The 24,424-nt window shown below is 42.5% G+C and overlaps 2 protein-coding genes across 2 annotated transcripts in view; both read right to left on the bottom strand.

Annotated features, from left to right (window-relative positions):
- The window catches only part of LOC310860072 (uncharacterized protein), a gene marked incomplete at its 3' end in the record, with an annotated part of 50,463 nt that extends 42,761 nt beyond the window's left edge, over positions 1-7,702 (bottom strand). The window contains exons 1-3 of the mRNA XM_083766834.1: positions 7,445-7,702; positions 6,077-6,142; positions 5,287-5,751 (exon numbers count right to left, since the gene is read on the bottom strand). Of these exons, the coding sequence (XP_083622960.1) occupies positions 5,287-5,751; positions 6,077-6,142; positions 7,445-7,688 (775 nt within the window). The 5' untranslated portion in view covers positions 7,689-7,702. The remainder of the gene's footprint in view (positions 1-5,286; positions 5,752-6,076; positions 6,143-7,444) is intronic.
- A 5,479-nt stretch (positions 7,703-13,181) lies between these two features.
- Positions 13,182-24,424, bottom strand: part of misp (mitotic spindle positioning) — a 30,651-nt gene continuing 19,408 nt past the window's right edge. Inside the window, exons 9-20 of the mRNA XM_083767028.1 lie at positions 23,608-23,891; positions 23,030-23,241; positions 22,204-22,348; positions 20,979-21,099; positions 19,048-19,237; positions 17,742-18,407; positions 16,406-16,566; positions 16,177-16,231; positions 14,025-14,392; positions 13,644-13,682; positions 13,365-13,439; positions 13,182-13,298 (exon numbers count right to left, since the gene is read on the bottom strand). Coding sequence (XP_083623154.1) covers positions 13,269-13,298; positions 13,365-13,439; positions 13,644-13,682; positions 14,025-14,392; positions 16,177-16,231; positions 16,406-16,566; positions 17,742-18,407; positions 19,048-19,237; positions 20,979-21,099; positions 22,204-22,348; positions 23,030-23,241; positions 23,608-23,891 — 2,346 coding nt within the window. The 3' untranslated portion in view covers positions 13,182-13,268. The remainder of the gene's footprint in view (positions 13,299-13,364; positions 13,440-13,643; positions 13,683-14,024; positions 14,393-16,176; positions 16,232-16,405; positions 16,567-17,741; positions 18,408-19,047; positions 19,238-20,978; positions 21,100-22,203; positions 22,349-23,029; positions 23,242-23,607; positions 23,892-24,424) is intronic.

Genomic DNA, 24,424 nt, shown 5'->3' with positions numbered 1-24,424 from the left:
GTGTCCATTTATCTCCAGCCGTACAGACTCCATTTGACGCGTTTTTCTTCCTTTAAGAGACATTTAACTCCGTTATGAGACATTTACTGTGTTGTGAGACCGTCTTCGTTTAGGAGAAACCTCGCGTCAACAGGAAGAAGGAAGAACTACACGACCTTCTACTTCCTGGTCAACGTGTGTCAAGCATTAGTCCTGCAACAAACAGTCAAAAAGTGCTTTAGTTTTCGAGATACCCCTACCGGAGGTAGGACCAAACACAACATAGTTTTTCCTCATCTCTAAGGCCTCCCATACATGAAATGGATTCTTGTATAAAAATATTTTACTGCAAAAGTGGTGAAATTGTTATTTAAAGTTATACACCTCAAACAAAAAATAAAGCCTGTCCGTCTGGAGGTTGAGGCACTTAAAGTCATGTAGATTCACAATGGAAGCTCTGAGAGGTTCAAAACTTGGCATACTTGAAGCCAGAACATACCTCTACATTCTAGAAAAGACTGAATGTCAATATCTGAATGTCAATATGAGATATAGTCATTTGAACACATACCTACAGTAGGCGGAATTGTACATCTAAAATTTGTGGGAAATGACACCTTAAATGTTCTTCTACTGTGTTTGGTTCCAAAGTTAAGCATTTTTCAATATTTTCGGCGGCCATTTAGAATTTGACCTCTACCGGGCCTCAGGGGTCAAATCTGACTTGACTCCACATCTGAAAAGACACCTCATGATATCATCTAACTATGGTAGAAGTTTCATGCTTTTTTGAAAAAGTGCACAATACCTCTTGTATTGGGGTATATGCCGCTGTACTAATTTGGGTTTTAACTGCCTGGAGGGCAGGACTTAGGCCCTCCTTATCTCACAGGCGATGAGTCGGGCCCAAAGGGCTTGGACTTTGTGACAACAATAAGGGAGTGTATCACGTCTCCTAAAGCGAGTTTCCTTGTGAGTCTAAATTATAATTAACTATAGGTTACGAAGGTAACCCCGGTTAATTAATTAGACGAGCAAGGAAACTCGCCAAAACGCCTTTCTTGTGAGCAATGCCTCATGAGAAGGTTTCACTGGTCTAAGTGAGGACAATGGGTGGAGCCTGCCTTTATACCACCAAGCTGGAGGGGCTGGTCAAGGCTTCCCGTTGGTCCCAAACCCAGTCAATCATTGGCCTGTGAGTGTATAATGTAATGCTTCTGTGAGTATTACGATGTCACAATCTCCTAAAGCGAGTTTCCTTGTTTTTCTAATAAATTAACCGGGGGTTACCTTCGTAACCTATAGTTTTTGCCGGCTGCTGGGCACGACTGCACTACTAACTTTGGGGCAGGCCCGTCTAGAGATTGAATGGACAGGTACGGTATTAGTCAAAAGAGAGACATCGAAGAGGAAGGGCCGATTCATACTCCTATTTTAGAGCAGAATAAAAGTCGGTTCGGCGCTGTAGAGCCTACAATTTGACGTCATTTGAGGTTCGGGGGGGGGCGGGTACCGTCCTAAAGTCGGCTCTTCGGTGCTACTGAAAATTTCTGACGAGCCGAAACCATTTCGGCACTACAGCACCAAAACAGCGGTAAAATAGGAGTATGAATCGGCCTGAAGGATGGATGGGGAATGATCAACATATGGAATGTCAGAACAGGTTCTGACATATATCCATATATGGAGATCTAAGGGTTTGAGGTCGGATGTAGAGTTGCTGGCCAACAGTGATGAAATCAGGGATCTCCATAAATAGGTTTAATTGTGACATCAGGGATCTCCAAACTCCAACACTCAGAAAAAGAATCACTTGCAAGAAATTGAGCATGTCTGTGCTTTATATAAGTACACAGATTTTATATTCAGTTTAGTTTATCTGTGTCTTTTGGTGTACAGTAAGTCAAAGTGAATAAATGAAAATTGATACCAATTTTTAGATTAACATTTGTATAATAGTATGGGAAAATCTATCATAATATGCTCAGACTGCCAAGATGTACTGTATTATGCCATTTTAAATCTTGACTATGGATATCCTCATATTATTCTAGCAGTAACCTATGAGTTACAGATAATAATATACAATATAAAAACACAATCATTTGATATTTCATCATATTCTGATTCAGCTTTATTGACAAAGTGGGTGAAATTCATATGAAGTCAGAGTCAAAACATCAAGTTGAATGTATGGATTCAAATCCATTGATTTAACATGTTAATTAACATTTCTATGAGTGATTTTTCTGCTTTAGTATCTATGAACTGGCATTGTCGTCGTGGATTAGGATGAATGATCATACTGTACATTTGGAATGTGTCAACTCAAATGGCTTTTTTGGAATAAAAAAAAACATTTATAACAGTTCAACTAACAACTTCTAACGAATATAAATCCTTGCAGTATATATTCAGATGTGCATCTAGAGCAGGGGTAACCAACCAGGGGTTCGCGAGCTACTGGTAGCTCGCGGGAACCTTTCAAGTCGATCCCGAAGTGTCAGACTGATGGGCAGCCAGCCACCACTGCCAATACACAGCAGAATGTCGTTCGCAAAAAAAGAGCAGATCTACAAGCTAACAACGTGTAGAGGCTCGATGCATTTCAGCTTGAAGATCTGTTCCCCTTGCTTCCACTGCACCGCACTCGGCCCTCCCCCTTTTAGCACTCCGTGCTCATGTGCTGTGTGTCTGTTGTTCCCCTCGCAGGCAGCACACAGAGCATCAGAGTGAACGCAGCATGATAGCGTCCCCGACACGTTGAATATTATTCAATATTATTATTTGTAAAGTTCGAACGCCAACTTTTAACACTGCACGGCTGCACGCACAAATAAAGAGTGCACTCGGCACTCGCACATGACGGATTATTATCGATCAAAACAATCCTTAGCGTCGCTTACAAAAGCATGTGTTGCACAGCATGAATGATAAGTAATCACCGACCTGGCTGGATAAATATCACTATGACAAAGTGTCAAAATGTTTAGTGCCGCTGTCAAAACATGACACAGTGAGAGTTGAAGATTCTAACTATTGAACAAGAAAGCCACAGTTTTGAAGGAAGTGGGTCCTAGACAGGGCTTGACGCTTAGCTCATGGATGCATGGATGATAGACAGACTATCCGTTTTTATCCTGCTGTTCTATCATGTGATATTCGATGCAGGGCAAGATGCTCGATTGTGAATTAAATTGTAACATTCTCCTTGGCTTTGACTGCTTCAGACAGAACATCTGACACACAGCTACGGTAGACTATTAATTTACTAAGCTGTAAAGGTCGGTGATTACTTATCATTCATGCTGTGCAACACATGCTTTTGTAAGCGACGCTAAGGATTGTTTTGATCGATAATAATCCGTCATGTGCGTGCGCGAGTGCACTCTTTATTTGTGCATGCAGCCGTGCACAGTGTTTCTCCCACGTTTGGTTAAAAGTTGGCGTTCAAACTTTACAAATAAGTTTAGTATTCAACGTGTCGGGCCCTACCATGAACTCGTATGACTGACTCACATCTTAATGACACCCTCAGACTGGCAATCACTAAATATGAACCAGATTTCAAAACGCTTGCAGATAAAGTGCAGTCACAGCAGTCTCATTAAAGGTGGGCTGACCCTGAGAGTATGTCACCATATCTGTGCAAATATATATGGTCATGTTATGCCTATGTCATTTGAACATCTGCCAATGTCAATATTCATTGAAATGAGAAACAAAATATTGTGCTGTAAAAGCAATTCATGTCCTTTGCATTTTGTTTTATTTAAAAAAAAACTCAACAAAGAAGTTTATTTGTATTTTTGTCCTAATATTTTTTATTTCTAATACATTTGTCTTAATATTATTTGACATTGATAATATAATTTACTATAAGTTTTTATTCTTTAAGCTTTAGTCTTTGTGTGGATGTGTGCACATGCATTGAGCCTGTCAGAAATAGCAAAAAAACAAGTGTTTTTCTAACACGTTTTAGTGGTAGATCTTGGCTTACAATTGGGAATAAAATGGGCTCTTGGGCTTGAAAAGGTTGGTTACCACTGATCTAGAGCAAGACATTTTCCACAAAATGAAACGAAGTGTTTTTTCCTACTGCATGAGTTCTCATGTGTCTTTTTAGATCACCCTTTTGACTACAACCTTTGCCACAAACTGTACAGGTAAAGGGTTTTTCCCCTGTATGAGTCCTCATATGTCTTATTAGATGGTCCTTTCCACGAAAGTCCTTTCCACAAATTCTACAATTACAGGACTTTTCACCTGTATGAGACATCATGTGTGTCTTTAAACTGTACGGTCGACCAAAGTTTTTGCCACAAACTCTACAAGTAAAAGGCTTTTCACCTGTGTGAGTCATCATGTGTCTTTCTAAATCGCCCTTTCGACTAGAGGTTTTTCCGCAAACTCTACAGGTAAAAGGCTTTTCACCTGTATGAATCATCATGTGTTTTGTTATAGCACTAGTTCCACTAAAGCGTTTGCCACACACTTCACAGGTAAAGGGTTTGTCTCCTGTATGAATCATCATGTGTCTTTCTAAATCGCCCTTTCGACTAGAGGTTTTTCCGCAAACTCTACAGGTAAAAGGCTTTTCACCTGTATGAATTGTCATGTGTCTTGTTATAGCACTAGTTCCACTAAAGCCTTTGCCACACACTTCACAAGTAAAGGGTTTTTCCTTTGTAGGTTGCATGTGTATTTTTATAGTGCCAGTTTGACTTAAGCCTTTGCCAAACATTTTACAAGTAAAGGAATTTTCTCTTGAATTAATCACTGCATGTCTTTTTAGATGATATTTTCGAATAAATCCTTTGCCACACACTTTGCAGTTAAAGGGTTTTTCCCCTGTATGAATCATTGTGTGTCTCTCCAGATCACCCTTTCGAGTAAACCTTTTGCCACAAGATGAACAAAGAAAGCTTTTCTTCCCTGTGTGACTCTTCGTGGAGTTAGTTTCCAGGTCTTGACAGGGATTTTCCCCTGTATGAATCATTGCGTGTCTTTTTAGATGATACATTCGTATAAAGCGTTTGCCACACACTGTACATTTACAGGCTTTTTCGCCAGTATGAATCATCATGTGTATCTTCACGTCATACTTTCGAGTAAACCTTTTGCCACAATATGAACAAAGAAAGCCTTTCTTCTCTGCGTGACTCGTCTTGGAGGTAGTTTTCAGGTCTTGAGACAGCTCGACGTCTCCTTCCTCATTTTGTGTCTTGTGTGATTTCAGTGAATTTAAATCATCACTGTCTTCAAATTCAGAACTGCCTGATTGCAGTGTGTTTAAAGCCGACTGACCTTCCCTGGTGTCCGCCCAGTCATCACTGATTTCAGCATCAGATTCAGAAGAGTCTGAAGAGAGGACCTGGTCTGATCCACAGTCCTCTACATCAGCTTGTGTTTTCATATGTTCAGCTGAGGTGCTGGATAGAGGCTCCATCTCTCTGTTTTCATCATCACCTTCACCTTTCTCTTCAGTGTCAGATTCAGAACAGTGTGAAGAGAGTAGCTGGTCATCACTAGTTCTACAGTAGTCCTCTACATCAGCTTGTGATTTCATGTGTTCAGTTGAGGTACCGGCTACAGGCTCTGTCTCCCTGTTCTCATCATCATGTACACTATTTACTGCAAGCAATGTCAATGTTGAACCATCAACCTCTTCTGGTCTCTCGTTAATCTGTGGAGGTTGTGGTTCCTCCTGGACCAGACTGGAGCTTCTCTCCTGCTGTTCAGCATGAACCTCCTCTGTGGAGACCTGGAAGTCTAGTGAAATGAAATGAGAAAAAAGCTGAGAATTATTTTTTAAACTGATATTTTCTGTATCTTTCTTCCACTCGGTTGCCATAGACGTTTCGGTTGAGTCATTTAAAACACAGCAGCTCGAACAAAATGGTCAATTGAGGATGACACAGGAGTGGATTTTCACTCCTGTCCCATCCCACTCCCACAGGAAATATCTAATCTAAATTTGGGGTGATTTAATTAATTTCAATCAATGTTCTCCCAATCCTATTTAGTAAGGCTAGGCGAAATGGCAAAAATATTGTGATTGTTTTCCATATTGATCAATATTGTCTTTTTTTATTACCTGTCTTCTTCTTTCCTTTAGACCTTTTCTTTATTTCTTTCTTCTTTTTTTTGACAATTCCTCCACCTACGTTCACCAAACAAAAACAAAATAAAATGCAATGTAAAGTTATTGTTCCCAGTATGAACCAATCACCGAAGTCTGCCGCTTTGACAACGCCAATCCCATAAACTGCTGCCATGGGGAGGGCTTTCAGTCTGAAAAATGAAGTGAAACGAAATTAAAATTCATGTGTGATCAGGCTAACATTTGACATGTTATATCCCCGAATATCTGAGACTGAGAGTGGCCACATTATGTTTGGCGGACATGAAGTGCATTGCAACAGGGCTTTTTGGATCTTAGGTGTCTTTAGTGCCCTGTTGGTCTTACCAACATGACCTAGACTGCATGGGCTTCCGCCGCAATCGGTGTATGAATGGGTGAATGTAATGCACAATGTATGTAAAGCACCTTGGATAAAGGCGCTATATAAATGCACCATTTGCCATCGGTATTGGCCGATATCTGCCGTTATCGGTATCGGCAAATAAAACTGATGGAAGTAGCCAATCTTTATCGTTTGTTGATAAGCATACAATTTGCGTTGGCTATGTAGGTATGTTGGAACTTATCTGCAGCTCCAAACTGTAGATTCTGAATATATATTTCTTGCATTGAAGTCATTTGTTTCCCTGGCACAATACAAGAGGGGGAAAGAAAAACTAAAGAAAAACTAAATATCAGTATCAGTATCGGCTATCGCCTAAATTATTATTTTAAAAATCGGCATCTGCCAAGAATTTCCATATTGGTGCATCCCTAATCAGTTTAACCACTTTAAACCTAGATACACTTTGGCTGAACATAGCGGATCCACAATGTGACACGTTGTGAGCTTGTTGTTACTGCTATTTTCAAAAACTCTTGAAGACAATTTGACAAAATCTTGAATCTTGAATAGGTTTAACAACATATTTTCTGATGGTGGTCCGTCTGTGGCGAAATACATTATTAATTCCAATAACACAGACACACATGAATTGAACAATGTGGACCCTGTTGTAAACAAGTGTAATGCTTAATTGGGTCGTCCACTCACAGTTGACAGTCTTTGTATTGAGTTTGTGCTTAAAATGTACTGTAAATTCTACAAACTGTTAATAAATATTTCAATCAATCAATCAAACACACACACACACACACACACACACACACACACACACACACACACACACAGACAGACAGACAGACAGACAGACAGACAGACAGACAGACAGACAGACAGACAGACAGACAGACAGACAGACAGACAGACAGACAGACAGACAGACAGACAGACACACACACACACACACACACACACACACACACACACACACACATCACCTGCAGCAGTGTATAGTGTCTCCATCTCTCTCTGGAACAGGCTGCACATGAACTGTGCGGCAGCACTAAGGCGCTCCAACACAAACACTCTGACCCGACAAACATCACTGCTTGTGTGTTTCTCCAAAACACACAATATCTCCTCTCCCACCGACGTCATGTGTCCATTTACCTCCAGCCGTACAGACAACATTTGACGCGTTTTTCCACCTTTAAGATACATTTTAACTCCGCTAACAGACATGTTAACTACTTTTATGAGACATTTTGACCTCCTTTGTTGTGAGACCGTCTTCGTTTATGAGAAACGTCACGTCAACAGGAAGAACTGATGGAAAAACTGGTCAACGTGTGTCAACATGCGCAACACAGGAGCTGTGGCCTTAATGCCTTTCGCCCCCTGGTGGAGGCGTGTAATATTTGATCTGATGATTAAATATTCACTAACAAGAGTTTCAAATAAAGTACCAAATGTCAACTTGAGGAGTAAGAAACAGTTTTTAAAAGACAGAGACAAAAACGTTCATAATTAGGCCTATAAGGTTTCTTTGTAATTTTCAAAATACAGTTTTCCGTACCATGATGAGCGGGCTAATTCAATAATGAGAGAACCTCTTGAAACAATGCAGTTTCCCAGCTTTGTGAATGTAGAGCAAAGGATGAAATAACCATGTCATCATGGTTATTATGCGTGCAATGACTGTAGCAAATGGGACAGAATAACACAGTAGTATAGAAAGAGTAGAATAGCTCATTGTAGTCACTAACATTAATATCAAGCTGGTCAGAATGATTTTGAAAGCCCTACTTCTCTTCATGTCGTTCCCATCCGCACCGTCCCTCTGTCCTTCTCCTGGTCCATGCTGTTTCAGAGCTCTGAGGACCGAGAGGCAGCAGAAAGACATCAGGGAAATGCAAACCAAATCAAAGCAGAGAGAGATGTAATGTAACACAACACCCTTTGTGACCAAAAATAAATTGAGCTGACGGCAAGCACCATCAGCCAGACAACACAGCAACAGCTAGGCCGCCTGTACCTTAGAGCTTTGTACCTGAGAAATACCAAGCAATTTGAACTAGTTGCATATAAATGTATAGGTAACGTTTTCTGAGGATATGAAGGGGATGGAGGAGTTGGTCCCATTTTCCAGAGTGATATTCATCTTAGACTGTGAGAAACACGGCAACTGGTTCAGAGGAGTACGAGTTAATGGCTGGATTTGAGTAGGCTACAGTTAAATTACATTCTTCTGAAAACAAGTATTCTTTTTTATTTATTTATATATATATATTTTTTTATCCCACGATTTTGTAACCCATTTTTCACCCCTGTGTCAATAATGTGATCCTGGGCTCTACACACCCTCCACCAACCTAGTCCCCATATATGGGGGACAAGGGGAGAGCAACGGACTTGAACTCATGCTTCCTTCATGCCTGAGTGTCCAAGTTGCTCCTTTACACCTGACAGGGGGGAGTTCCTTTCCCCTCCATCAGGCGCCCCGGCTGGCCAGGGGGAGGCAGTTTAGTGACCAGAAAACAAGTATTCTAATGAACAATGAAAACAAGGTTAAAGTGAACTCACGTCTCAGACACCAGCAAAGTGTCTCAGATCTCTGAAGTCTGAATCAGGTGGTTTGGTGAAGTCTCTTCTTCAGACAGTCTCTGTCTTCCTGAGAGCAAATCCTCCAAATGATGTACTCTACTCTATGCCTCCTCTAACCATTTCCTTCCATTCCTTCCACTCTATTGCTTTGTGTACACCTGCACACATTTTCATATTTATTTTCATGGTTATGCCATGTAAATGTATATTTAATCACCCATACGTCATACAAACTTTAGCAGGGTTCCAACAGCCTTGGTTAGATAACCTAGTTGGGCAACAACAAACAAAGTGTCAACAATTTGTTTAACCCATACATTTCACATTTCGCTTTATTTATTAAAAATACTATGGGCTCTATCTTGCGCCACCCCTTACCCCTTATCTCTAAACGTATTTGTCGTTTTTGACTATTTTAAAACTAGCCAATCTACATCGACACGTTGTGAGCTTGTAGATCAGCTACTTGAACTATTTTAAAATGTTTTAAAATCGTAAGAATAAAAAATGGCAATAAGGAGTGGCACAAGATATAGCAGATATATGCCTAAAAACTAAATCAAAATGTGCTGTCAAAATTAACACGGCATAGGCGCTATATCCATTTAATCTATATGTTGTGCAAGAGTTGTGCGTATATATTTTCCTAAAGGGTGCGCTGAGGCTTTGAAGGGCTGCACCTGGTCATCATCAGTGTTTAGATGAGCGGTGGCATTCAAACAATGATGGATGTGGTTCTCAGTGATGTAGAAACCATCACCACACATACATTCATCAGCAGCCTGTTGAGACAACAAAAGGCAGTGTGAAGTCATGAACCATGGACTCACCTTGTCAATGCAAAGTTCTGCTCCGGACATCAGCATGTGTCAACTGGAGTGACACTCATTGTCTCTGCCAAGCTGAAGGCGTGGCGAGACAATGTATTCCCTCCTGCCTGTCCGTCCGAACGTGTGTGTGTGTGTGTGTGTGTGTGTGTGTGTGTCAATTTGATGTACTATTTCATACACAATAATAATAATATTACTGTTTTGGGTCAAGTAATACCTTACACTACACTCTTTACTGGGTAATAATATTACAGTAATATATTAAAATAACTTTACTGGCCAACATGCTCTAGGTCTAGAGTCTAGACTGAGACTTGGGAGCATGTGTTTGGTCCGATGTATTGTATTAACAGTCCGACAGGCATTGGTCAGACACCCTACCCTACTCCAAAACCCTAACCTCACAGGAAGCCACGGGTTAGTTTTAACCTGCCACAGGTTCATTTTAACTTGCCACGTATGTCCGGAGCTACGGGTTATAGTTTTAACCGGCCACGCATGTCGGGAGCGACGGTGTTGTCGTATGCACCCCCACTACTAGTGCAGTGACAGAGATCACCCTCCATAGCCGGCTTCCCACCAGCCAACACCGTCTACTGTGTTCCTGCCAAGCAAGTGGAACGGTGGCAGAATCAAACCCCAGTCTTCACAGAGACGGCGCCACCCAGATACCCAGTCTGCAGCTTTCTAAGTAAAAATACACGCCGTCTCTTAGAAATGCATCTAGCAAAACCAAACAGCTCATCTAGATTTATACTTGCATATCTTTATTCATTTGCACATCAATTATGAGTGTAGTAGTTGGTGAGTCATTACAGGGGTCAGAGCAGAGGTCAACTCTTCAGACTTAAAGTTGGAGTGTTAACATTTATTACAAAGGTTATGAAAACACAGCTGGTTAGAATCAGGGCCAAGGAGGAATTACAAACCTTTTTATTATCGTTATTTATTTCACATGAATTGTCTTTCAGAGCAACAACCTGCTAAAATAATCATTAATTTACACAAATTCAAAGCTGGGAACCACCCTCTATGTCCAGCCACTATTCACCACCCAAGTTAAAACACCCAGTAACCACATTGGCACATTGGTGTGCCTCCCACTGCAGGGACGTTCCATGGGTTCCACAGTCCTTATTGGTTGGCATACCGACTAGATGTCTTCACGGGTCTCCACCAATACCGTACCCAACATACCTGACAATACCCGAGCCCTGGAGATCAGTGTTTCATTACGGTCAATTATGGTCCGTGTCGGTTCAGGTTCTGTTATCCCAGGGTTTATCTTTCCGTGTGAGTGGATCCTAGAAGAGATCTACTCGGTGCCGATCAGGAGAACAATTTGAAGTGCTGTACGATGATTAGACCGGTGGTTCCCAAACCTTTTAAGCACGAGACCCAAAAGAGAAAATGTATGTCTCCTCAGGACCCAAACTATAGTGAAAATGGCCGATCTACGTACAAGCTCGCAGCACAACGCACGCTGCGTTAGCTCTGCTATTTTAACTATTTCTTAAATGTTTATTCATGGATTTTCTTTGATTATCCTTTGAACATTTATGGAATTATTTAGACTTTTTTTTTGATAGATTTGAAAAATATATTATTATATATATATTCTTTGCATTTCTCAAAAATAAATATTTTTTTCTAGTAATCTTTTGAAATAATGATAACTTAAAATGAAGGAACATTTAAAAAGGGGTATTCCCTCGTCACCCATAAAAATAGGTCTGTGATAAGCAGCAAGCTATTTAGAATTTGATAATTTTGATTTATATTAGGACAAATCTGTAAAGACGAAAAGTCCCCAGATCATTTCCAGAGCTTCCGTTGCTCCAGACTGTAGGACGGAAGCTTTTGAACATTGTGGCAGGCAACAGTCCGGCCACGCGACAATTCCTAGCAGTCTGAGCCTGTATTAAAGATCTCACAATGAATCTAATGGGTTCAATTAGAGTCCAGGTTTGTCTTAAAAAGAAAAGAAAAAAAATACGGGACCACTTGGATCTCGGATAACATTTCCATTGGGGTTCTGTTCCGTCATTTTGGACCAGTGAAGAGCTCTAGTGCCAGCATGGTTGGCATCCTGATCTACTGGTTGGCATAATGTAGTCTACTGGTTGGCATCCTGGTCTACTGGTTGGCATAATGTAGTCTACTGGTTGGCATAATGTAGTCTACTGGTTGGCATAATGTAGTCTACTGGTTGGCATCCTGGTCTACTGGTTGGCATAATGTAGTCTACTGGTTGGCATAATGTAGTCTACTGGTTGGCATCCTGGTTGGCATAATGTAGTCTACTGGTTGGCATAATGTAGTCTACTGGTTGGCATCCTGGTCTACTGGTTGGCATAATGTAGTCTACTGGTTGGCATAATGTAGTCTACTGGTTGGCATCCTGGTTGGCATAATGTAGTCTACTGGTTGGCATAATGTAGTCTACTGGTTGGCATCCTGGTCTACTGGTTGGCATAATGTAGTCTACTGGTTGGCATCCTGGTCTACTGGTTGGCATACTGCAGTCTACTGGTTGGCATCCTGGTCTACTGGTTGGCATACTGCAGTCTACTGGTTGGCATCCTGGTCTACTGGTTGGCATACTGCAGTCTACTGGTTGGCATACTGTAGTCTACTGGTTGGCATCCTGGTTGGCATACTGTAGTCTACTGGTTGGCATCCTGGTTGGCATACTGTAGTCTACTGGTTGGCATCCTGATTGGCATACTGTAGTCTACTGGTTGGCATACTGTAGTCTACTGGTTGGCATACTGTAGTCTACTGGTTGGCATCCTGGTTGGCATCCTGTAGTCTACTGGTTGGCATACTGTAGTCTACTGGTTGGCATACTGTAGTCTACTGGTTGGCATCCTGGTTGGCATCCTGTAGTCTACTGGTTGGCATCCTGGTTGGCATACTGTAGTCTACTGGTTGGCATCCTGGTTGGCATACTGCAGTCTACTGGTTGGCATCCTGGTTGGCATACTGTAGTCTACTGGTTGGCATCCTGGTTGGCATACTGTAGTCTACTGGTTGGCATCCTGGTTGGCATCCTGTAGTCTACTGGTTGGCATCCTGGTTGGCATACTGTAGTCTACTGGTTGGCATCCTGGTTGGCATACTGCAGTCTACTGGTTGGCATCCTGGTTGGCATACTGCAGTCTACTGGTTGGCATACTGCAGTCTACTGGTTGGCATCCTGGTTGGCATACTGTAGTCTACTGGTTGGCATCCTGATTGGCATACTGTAGTCTACTGGTTGGCATCCTGGTTGGCATACTGTAGTCTACTGGTTGGCATCCTGGTTGGCATACTGTAGTCTACTGGTTGGCATCCTGGTTGGCATCCTGTAGTCTACTGGTTGGCATCCTGATTGGCATACTGTAGTCTACTGGTTGGCATCCTGGTTGGCATACTGTAGTCTACTGGTTGGCATACTGTAGTCTACTGGTTGGCATACTGTAGTCTACTGGTTGGCATCCTGGTTGGCATACGAGCCCGCCTCCCACTGCAGGGCGCGGTGGTTCTTATGTCTGATGACACGAGTGGCCTCTAAGACCTGGACGAGAAGAAACATTATTAGTATTATAATTAGTATTAGTTTTTCTCTCCATGCTCACCAACAAGATAATCATCTGCACTTATTCATCATTCAGACAGACAGACAGACAGACAGACAGACAGACAGACAGACAGACAGACAGACAGACAGACAGACAGACAGACAGACAGACAGACAGACAGACAGACAGACAGACCTCACCTCATTGTTGACAGAGTCAGTAGGCTGGATTCCTGCATACTGAACAAAACACAAGAGCACACACATTGATGCCGTCATTTCACAATGACAACCATTCCACAATCTCATCTCCGGATGCTATAAAGGCTAGAGTCTGGAACTGCACCTCCCAAAAAGCCGGAAAAGAGGAAGCTGTCATCGGTTCATCATTTCCGTTCATGGAAATGTATTAAAAATGTTACATCTTTAAAAACCTATTTTTGTAATTCCCATTTCTGCTAAACAGCAAGCTAGATTATGGAAAGACTAATAACGAGACAGAGAATCAATGAGTGAGTGAGTGAGTGAGTGAGTGAGTGAGTGAGTGAGTGAGTGAGTGAGTGAATGAATGAATGAACTCACAGAGCTTTCTTCCATTCTCTGTTTCACCCTCCTCTCTTCATAATCCTCCAGCAACGTCTCTGTTAACCCCTTCTGTGCCTGGCTGCTACTAATACTAGCATTCGTAGTAGTAATATTAGTAGTAGTAACACTACTAGTATTAGTATTACTATCATCAGTAGTATCAGTAGCAATGATACTGCTACTAGGGCTGCTCCATAGCTCTGCTCGGGGGGCGGAATTGGGGATGGAGAAAGGGGGAGCCACAGATCGGCCAATCACAGGGGAGGTGGGCCGGGCGAGGCCCCAGGGCTGGGCAGTAACCATGGAGACGGAGGGCAGACGGACAGGTGGGCGAGAGGAGACAGGTGATGCACCGTTGAGGACGTCTAAAGAAATAATGAAAGAAATGAACATAATTCATGTTATTGCCTATTTAGAGATAGATAATAAAAAATGGTAAATGGTTACATTTATAGGGCCTTTATCCAAGGCGCTTTATATAGATGTGCATTACATTCACCCATTCACACACACATTCATACACCGAGGGCGGCGGAAACCATACAAGGCACCAACCTGCACATCGGGAGCAATTATTGGGGGTTCAGAGTCTTGCTCAATAACACTTCGACACTAACTCTGGTGAAGCCCGGGTTTGAACTGGGAACCTTGCGGTTCCTATCCGGTCACTCGAACCCTGAGCCACTGCCACCCCTTATCAAGGTCAAGGTCATTCAACTTCTGTCTTTGTCTTATTTTGAAATTGAAAATCTTTCTAAACCCTCAGTCCAAGAGCATGTCTATTACTTCTGCACTGTGTTAATTCATGCTTTAATTAAAGCTGCGACCCATATACTTATTCTGTGTGAATACATTTTTAATTTATTCCACTTCCATTCCATTTATAACACCTGACAAGCACTTGGAATTATACATTTAGACAATCTACATCACAATGCCTCCCAGCTGGAGGCTTGTGAGTATGTAGATTGGCTATTTTCAAAATGTTTGCCTCTTTCTTATGTAATATTTGACAATTTGGCCAATGTTTGAGCATTTGTATAGCATCGTTTGTTCATTACTTTTGACACAGAAATGGTTTTATTTTGTGGTACTCCAATAATTAGTAAGAAGAAAAACAAAACAAAGTGTTGTATCCTGCCTTTATTTTCTTCTTTCAAATTATTTGATCGGCTCAAAATATTGTGTTTGTTGTCATGATTTGTCACGATCCGAGTTGGCTTTGTCCGCGGCGTAGGCTAACCGTCTTTATATAAATACTTTCTATGGAAAAAATTAATGGAGAATCATTTCCTGGGCCACTCGTCGTTCTGAAAGGGGGCGGGACTGCAACGCTCTATAGCGACGGCTTATAACGCTCGCTCTATTGGCGCCAACCTGTGCTTCTCATCATCTTTTACTCAAGTAAAATGAATGCAATACCTTTGCTATGTTTTACTTGTGATGGAGTAGTTCTATATTGAGGTATTGATACCTGAGCCCAGAAGCTAATCAGAGGAGTAGTTCAACCAAAAAAAACAACAAATTATTAGGGGTGTAACGATTTTAACAGCGATACGATACGTATCGCGATACATGGTTGACAATACGATACATGTACGATATTGGTTCACTATGGCGATACGATATGATTCAATGATTTGAAATCGATACACTGTAGTAACTATTTAAAATACATTGACATTTATTTAAATGAAGTAATTAAACCCTCTTTTTCATTTTTCTTCAAAAAATGTAGAGGTTTTTGTTGCATTCCTAAGCCAATAATTTGATGACTCAACAGAGATTATTGGCTTATTGGGATGTAACAAAAACAAACAAAACAAAACAAAAACATCTCCATGACTTCAACGCGAGAAAAGACTTCAAGAAAATAATATTTTTTGGGGGGCGAACTACTCGTTTATAACAGAATAACTTTGGTCCTCTCATTCACTCCTTTCCTTTTACACACAGCTTGTCATAAAGGACCAATGGATGCATTCTTGCCAATAAAAGACATCAATAAAAATCAATAAAGTCGTGTGTGTGTGTGTGTGTGTGTGTGTGTGTGTGTGTGTGTGTGTGTGTGTGTGTGTGTGTGTGTGTGCGTGCGTGCGTTCGTTCGTGCGTGCTAATTATGTCATATCACAATGTGAAAATGGCTGACCTGTTTTCATACGTGGAGAAGGTGGGTAGAACTGTCTGACGGCCATCTTGGTTGCCTGGATAAGACAAGATAAGAGAAGAACCTTTATCCAGTGCCAAGTCCTGACGTCACTCATTCATCCCCTCTATGGGAAATATATGGGTCATCTTAGAATCGTCTCATAATACAGTATAAGCAGTCTGGTCCAAAAATAAATGGCGGGTAATGTGTTTTAAAAGCAGAAGAGTACCTGCTCCACCAGAGGGGTTGGACTGAAGAACACAGTCTGCTCCTGGACCACTGATGCATTCTGGGTAGAGTTCTGTCTCTGAGATGGAGATGATGATGATGATGATGATGATGAAGAGGATGATGATGATGAACCCGGTCCCACCCGTTCCATGTGTCCATCTGTGGACAGAGTAGGGCTATTATAGAAATAACACACATTTGAACTACACTGTAACTGAAATAACCTCCATATCGGAATGAAATTGGGCTAAGCCAAGGTGTTACCAATTATACTGATTAAGGCTATGTTCCGTTTAGTGTAGCACAGTGGTTCTCAAAATGTTTTAATTTCAAGGACAAGCAACTACAGGTGGTCCGGGGACCACCTGTAGTCCTTGAGCAGGTTCCAGGTGGTCCCCAGAGAAATGATGGAGAGTTGGTAACCAAATGGTTTCATGTTACCCTGTCAATAGTTAAAGATCCAATAAGGGTCCATCATTTTACGCTCTCAAGAGTTAAATTAAAGTTAAACATCTGCATTGCTTAATTTCCAAGAAGTCTACACAATAATAGAGAATGTAGAATATTTATTTATTTTGATCAGCGTTTTCCTGTTATCTCTCCTGTGTCACCACATCAATACAGCATGGACATGTGGCCGAAATCTTATCCAACAATAACAACAATTTTGTGTTTTGGATCTGAGAGGCTAAATGTCATCAAATGGTGGCCCGTGGCTCCTGAATAAAATGGGCCTTGATATGCCGTAAGGGACCATTTGAAACCCATCAAGGAACCATGAGGGTCCCTGGACCACACTTTAAGACCCACTGGTGTGTCTCAAAGTGTTTCCAGTGAGCCAGCACGCAACAATAGCAGCACCCTGACTCTGTTTGACTAGAAGAGAGGAAGGAAGCTAGCCACACGTTACTGGGCTGTGTGTGCTCCACTTCCTGTTGATTTCATTGGATATCATTGGTCATCTGACCAGTTTCATTGGATTTCATGGGATCAAATCGACAGGAAGTGGAGCACACACAGCCCAGGAAAAGTGTGGATAGAGGCCCAACTTCTTTCCAATGTGTATTATGTGTCTGCTGTGCATAGAGCTTATTGAAACTTAACAAAATAACTCAAACAGAACTAACCTTATTATGATAAATAAATACAACTAAGACTAATATAAACATTTATAAAAACTAAACCAAAAAATAAACAAAAGCATTTTATCCCCTAGAAAAACAATATAAAAAAATAAACCAAATTAGGAAACAAATTCAAACAAACAAAAGAATCTAACCAAAACAAAACTCAAAACTGATGGAATGATTCTGAAACATATAACAATGAATAACCTTGGGGCAGAGCAGAAGACGAGGCTTCTGAACCTTGGCCCGTCCGGTCCAGGGGAGGTCCATAGGGGGACACAGACGCTCGGTCCAGGGGGGGTCCATAGGGGGACACAGTCACAGACGCCCGGTCCAGGGGATGTCCATAGGGGGACACAGTCACAGACGCCCGGGCCAGGGGGGGTCCATAGGGGGACACAGACACAGACGCCCGGTCCAGGGGTGGTCCATAGGGGGACACAGTCACAGACGCCCGGTCCAGGGGGGGTCCATAGGGGGACACAGACACAGACGCCCGGTCCAGGGGAAGTCCATAGGGGGACACAGACACAGACGCCCGTTCCAGGGGAAGTCCATAGGGGGACACAGACACAGACGCCCGGTCCAGGGGGGTCGATCCGTCCATGGACAGCTCCCTGGCCTCCCTGAGCTCCTGCTCTCGCCTCAGGTCCTGCTGGATCTCCTGCTGGATGTGCTGCGTACCTCCAGGACACGCGGGACCCCTCCTGGAGCCCTCCAGGAGGGTGCCTCTCCAGGCCGGAGCCTCTGTGGTCAGCTCGTCGTCAGGGCCGCTGGCTGGCCTGCCCTGCTTCGGAGCTCCTCTAAGGGCCGCGCTCTGCACTGAGGCTGCCCCGCTGAGCGCCGTCCACGGCTGGCGGCCCTGCGGCGCTGCTGGGCGGCATTGTCAGATTTGGAATAAGCACATTGTGATATAGTTTAACTCATAGTCTTTTGAGTACAATTCCGCATAGTTTTAGTAATATTTTAGTCATGTGAAATGTTTAATCTTTAATGGATTTAGTTGAGTAAATATCATATGATTTTAGTCGACTAAATCTACCGTTGATTTACTCCACTGAAATCCATTTTTGGAGGGCCGTGATACAGATGAAATGGCTGATGTTCATAGCCAATGAATCTACAATTCATCTACAAGCTCACAACGCAGCTGTGTTTGGTCTGTGACACCCACGCACACCCATGATGACTTTGTCTAGTTTTTAATGTGCTTAAAACTAAGTTATATATTGACGTTTTTGTCATCTGTCATAGCTATAGTTTTTATTTAGTTTCCTTTGGTGAAAAAACTGAGCTAACTAATGAAAAATATTTTTTAGGCATCTGTTAAACTTTATAAACACTAGTCCATAACAATGATTACTATCAGAATATAATGCTCTAAACAAAAACAAAAAATAACAAAAATATATGACTTCACCCCACCGTTTAACTGAAATGAAACAAAAACAAAGCAAACCTGAACAGGGAAAAAATTCAACTAATAAATAAAGGCAAACTACAGTATAACAACCTTGGGTGATGGTGGAGGAGTCAGCGGGTGGAGCAGTGGAGGTGGAGGAGTGTTGTGAAAACGAATGAGGTGCAGAGGAACGAGAGTCAGTGGAGGTGGAGGAGCGGTGTGAAGATGGAGGACGCGCAGAGGAAGCAGAGTCATTCTCCGTGCGGTTGTTGGTGTTTGTGGACCGGTCCATCAGCGTCACCTGGGCCAGTGTGGACAGTAAACAAAGTACATGCACTTGAGTACTGTTAAACAACAAATGTATACCTTTGAGCACAACATTTCTAGGAGGGTAAAAAGTACATAATGAAATAGAAAAAGTGCCCTTCTGGGCACAGGTCTCCACCCGGAGGATATGGAGTGTGTGTGATGTTTGGCAAAATGTTTACGAGTAATATAAACTGTGCAGCATTTTGTACAAAATGGGCGACTCCTGAAAACTTTGGAAGGCAATCTTAGCTAATCAGTGTAGAATCTGAGAATCCAACAGGCTCGTCTTGATCACATGATTACAGAGATCATGTGTACCGATTTGCGTGAGATTTGGATGAAATCTGTGCGACTAACATAAACAATGTGTTTTGCTGAAATCGGCGCTATAACCGGCAGATGTGCAGGGATGCAGGGAAAATGTTTTTCCATGGCCTCTACGGAGTGCGCATACATAAGTTGTCGATGCAGTTATAGGTAAAAACAGGAATTGGCCTGTTATAGCGCCACCGTGAGGCTGATTTGGGAAATAGTGGCATGTCGTCCTCGGCCTAGTGGAAATGTGCGTGTATAATTTCATGGAAATTGTACACTGTGTTTGTGATTTGTGGCATTTTGTTCGAAACAGACCAATCATGTGAGTTTTGGAAGACAATCTTAGCCAATCAGGATGGAAGATGGGGAATTGTGCAGATCTGTGTTGATCACATGACTATGGAGATAGCGTATACCGAATTGTGTGATGTATGGATAAAATGTGTATGAGTCATCTACAGAAATGTGTTTTGCCTAAATCGGCCTAATGGTGGCGCTATAACAGGCCGTTGAGGAATATTTGAGGCCGAGGTTTGTCGTATGATTTAACCACTTAACCCATTTAGGGCGAAATCTAAAAACACCTTCTAAATCCCAAAGTTTTCTGAAAACCGTCAAAATATTAAAGATTTGAAAAAATTTATGCTGCTATATACCGTACAAAATGCGTTCCCATCTTGAAGGGTAAAAACACCAAAAGGGCTTCCCCTCCTACTTCAAATATAGGCTAGTGACAAAAATTGCATCTAGGCTCACAACTCGTCACGCAACACATAAGACTTGTTTGGGAAAATGTCTACATTTCAATGCATTGATATTAAATTACTACATTTGGACAGAGCACCTTTCTTGTAGTTGTGTAATATTTGAGCACTGGTCAAGTTACTGGGGTTGGTCCCGGGCCGGCCTAGCGGTCCGGGTATCTAGGCCTGGTAATCCAGCCTGACAGCATGTCGCGGGTCCGAGTCCCGATCCCGACGACCTTTGCTGCGTGTCTCTCGCCCCATTTCCTGTCACATTATACTTTCTACCTATCAATAAAAGCATAAAAAAGCCCCAAGAATAAAAAAAGAAAGAAAAAAAAACAGGTTACTGGGGTTGAGTACCATGTAGCCTGGGGTTCACCTATGCTTTCTATGGCATAGGCAGCCAGAAATCAGCAGAGAGAGATATAAGTTTGCGCTACTCTATGCCGAATTGAAGTGGACTCGGCCCCAGACTTTTTTTTTTTCTCCCTGGAAATAAACACGTCTGGGTTTCCGAGGCTAAGTACCATGTGCCACTGACCTGGGGTCTGCTCAGCGCGGGGGGATTCTGTCCTCAGGGTAGGTTGAGTACCATTTACCACTGACCTGGGGTCTGCTCAGCACGGGAGGGATTCTGTCCACAGGGTAGGTTGAGTACCATTTACCACTGACCTGGGGTCTGCTCAGCACGGGGGGGATTCTGTCCACAGGGTAGCCCACCGGCAGCACCCTGCTGAGGTTCTGGACCTCCGAGTCTCCCCACAGCGTGATGGACATGGGAGAGGAACTCAACCTGGAGGAACACACAAACAAATGAGACAAATATCTGAAATCACTTATCTTAATATTGCTTGTCAAATGTTTTCATGTCAACACAAGGACCCGCACATTATTTGGCCTGGAAGCTTGTAGATCAGCTCATTTCAAACAGTATTGTTCTGCCTACACATACAGTACATATACGTCGAATACGAGACGAGTCGTCCCTTTACCAACTCGCCCCGGGCGTACAGCCGGCGGAACTGCGGGTCTGCGCGGCCTGGTATTCCTAAAGTAACCCAAGTAAATTATGCTTTAACGGTTAAACCTAACCTTATTCCTAACCTCAGCAAAACTATGCCTAAACGTAACCCTATACCTAAATTTTGTACTTATTCTCAGTAAAACAAAATAAAGAATACAACACCGAGCGGTCGGTGTGAGGTCGTCAGAAAGAATTGAGGGGCGAGATGGTTTAGTGGCGACCGCACAAGATGCCCATACTTCATGTCCTAGTATGAGCCTATAGGCCGGGGAAGGGGATCAACGTCATGTGATTCCTTGTTTGACACTGCAAAACGCGGATGTGTGTCTGTGTCTCAAAGAATATAGGATTATTGGCAGAATCTGTGAAAGTTTAGAATATTCCCATTTTCATTCTTCACAAGATCGGTGGTTGTGGCAATTAACTTGATTTCACCCCATGAAGGAATGGTGGATTCGGCAACGCTCCGAAATGCCTGCACATATGTGTGCGCTTAAAGAATACTCCCGTAAAACGTTTTCCTTGAGCATGAGACTTCTCAAGTTTTTGTATGCGTTCTCCCTCACATAGGCTATTACTTAATACTTGTGAATCTTCTTTATATTGTTTTGTGAGTGACAACAAGCAAACAAAGAAACAAGCAAACATACAAGCAACCAAACCGGGGTGCATACTAACACTAGTCCCCACAGGCATTTGTTTGACAACAATGTCGCTCCTGACATGCGCCGTTGGTTACAACTATCCCATGCTGTGGGTTAAAAATCACCCGTGGCTCCCGACATGCGCGGCAGATCACCGCTAACCCATGGCAGGTTGACTTAAACGGACTCATGACTGTAGGACTGTTTGGTTTCCTTGAAAGCAACCAACCTGCTGATGTACAGCTCTGTCTCCTCCTGGTGTTTGTGAGGACAGCATGGAGAAGGAAAGATCTCCGTCTGGTCCCTCTTCGTCACCCAGGACCCCTGCTCTCCTGCTTCCTCCTCTTCCTCAGTGAATGATTTCTCCTTCCTATCTGCAATTCACATTGTACGCATTTATCATTTACACTCTCATGACACTCTCTTACCCAGAGCGACTTGCAATGAACTAGGTAAATAGTCACATACTGTAGTGCAAAGAGAACAATGTAGTGCCTTAAGAAACTACATAGCATTATGTCTAAACATTGAACAACATTCTGCACATCTGGAAACAATCTGTCTAAACCACTGGTTCTCAAAATGGAGTGTTTGAGGGCGTTCCAGAAGGGTCTCCAGGAAAATGAGGAATCGTTGTAACACAAACAATTATACATGTCTTATGGGGGTCTCGGACACAAAATCTTGACGAATGGGGGTCCATACGGGGCGGCAGTGGCTCAGAGGTAGAGTGACCAGATGGGAACCGCACGGTTCGAACCCGGGCTCCCCCAGAGTTAGTGCAGAAGTGTCCTTGAGCAAGACACTGAACCCCTAATTGCTCCCGATGTGCAGGTTGGTGCCTCGCATGGTTTCCTAAGGCATCGGTGTGAATGGGTGAATGTAATCTAATGTAATGTAATGTAAAGCGCCTTGGATAAAGGTGCTGTATAAATTCAACATTTACCATACAGCCAAATACTGTACATCGTCTAAACTAAACCACTCGTCTAAACAACATGCACATCTAAATCACATTCTGTAACAGTTGTGGTCGGGGGGGAAAAACACTATACCGGATGTCACCAGGACCGTCTTCCGTTCCCCCGTGGTCAGCTCCTGAGGAGTTCCTGCTTGTCGGCTCTGGCCCAGACCTCTACTAGATCCCTCATGGAGGCTCTTCTGGGAGAGGTTCTCCTCGCTTCTCCAGCCGTCTCTCTGCAGTTCTTTCTGGATGAGGAAACTGACGCGGTTCTTCTCCTTGGCCTTGACGGGGCTCAGCGGGGAGCTGCATGGGGCAAGGCTATTAGAGTTAACGAGAACTAACTACCGGTACATAACGAAAACTAAAATTGAAAATGCATCTTCGTTAACTGAACTAAAAACTATAATACAAAATTAAAAAACTGTACAGTGTGTTTAGAAAACTAACTAAAACAAACTGAAATTCGTTTTTCTTGTTACCAATAGTAACTGAATATATATTTTGTATATTTATAAAAAAATAAAAAAATAATAAAAAAACACTAAAACTAATACAAAATATACTAAAACTATGCGTTGTCACAAAAACAAAAAACTAATAAAAAACTAGCAAACACAAAAAAGGTCAATACTAACTAAAGAATAGTTAAAACTCTCAAACTATTCTAACCTTGAGCTGGGGGAGGAGGTCGTCAGGGACGGGGATCGCAGTGCCGTCGGCAGCGGTTTGGTCTTGATGGCCACCATCTCCGTCCGCCCGTCGCTCAGCTTGATCCCCCGCGAGCGGCGGAGGTTCTCCTCCCTCTCCTGGGCCACGCGGATCTCTCTCTCTATGGGCGTCTCGTAGGAGGAGGGCGGCGCTGCAGGCGCCGGCGACTTCCAGGAGCTGCCGTGTTCTTCGCTCCAGACGCGGTCGCTGGACGCGCTTCCATCGCTGGTGTAGCCAGCACTCACCTCCAGTGGCGGAAGAAATATACACAGTTTTGTTTGTTTTGCAAAAGTAGCAATACCACAGTATGAATACTGTAGTAAATGCTTTTCAAATTAAACATTTTACTTGAGTAAGAAAATATGAAAGTATTGGCGTCAAAATGTACATACAGTACAAGTAAAAGTACAAAAATGTGTCAAAATGTGTCAAATAGCTGATTTACAAGGTAAATAATTTGAGTATTTTCGAATAGAGTAGTATAAAATAAGGGTTAATCCATGATTTGTAATAATAATTTAAATAAAGTAACTAGTAACCAAAGCTGTTAATAATAATTATTAACAGCTTTGGTTACTATTTACTTAGACTTAGACTAAGTAGAGTAACAAGTAGGCTTAATATTTGACTCTCAGATGTAATATTGAAGTTGGTACAACGCATGTTCAGGAGGAAGACCACGCTTACAAGCTAAGATCGTTGGCCTCCTCTGCCACCATGCCACGCTAACTCTATCCCTAGCCTCAGGTACCAAGCTCAATCATCTACACCATTTACC

The sequence above is a fragment of the Protomyctophum parallelum genome, assembly GCF_964188405.1.
Source record: "Protomyctophum parallelum genome assembly, chromosome: 6".
NCBI lineage: Eukaryota > Metazoa > Chordata > Actinopteri > Myctophiformes > Myctophidae > Protomyctophum > Protomyctophum parallelum.
This window is presented reverse-complemented; position numbering and strand designations above follow the sequence as displayed.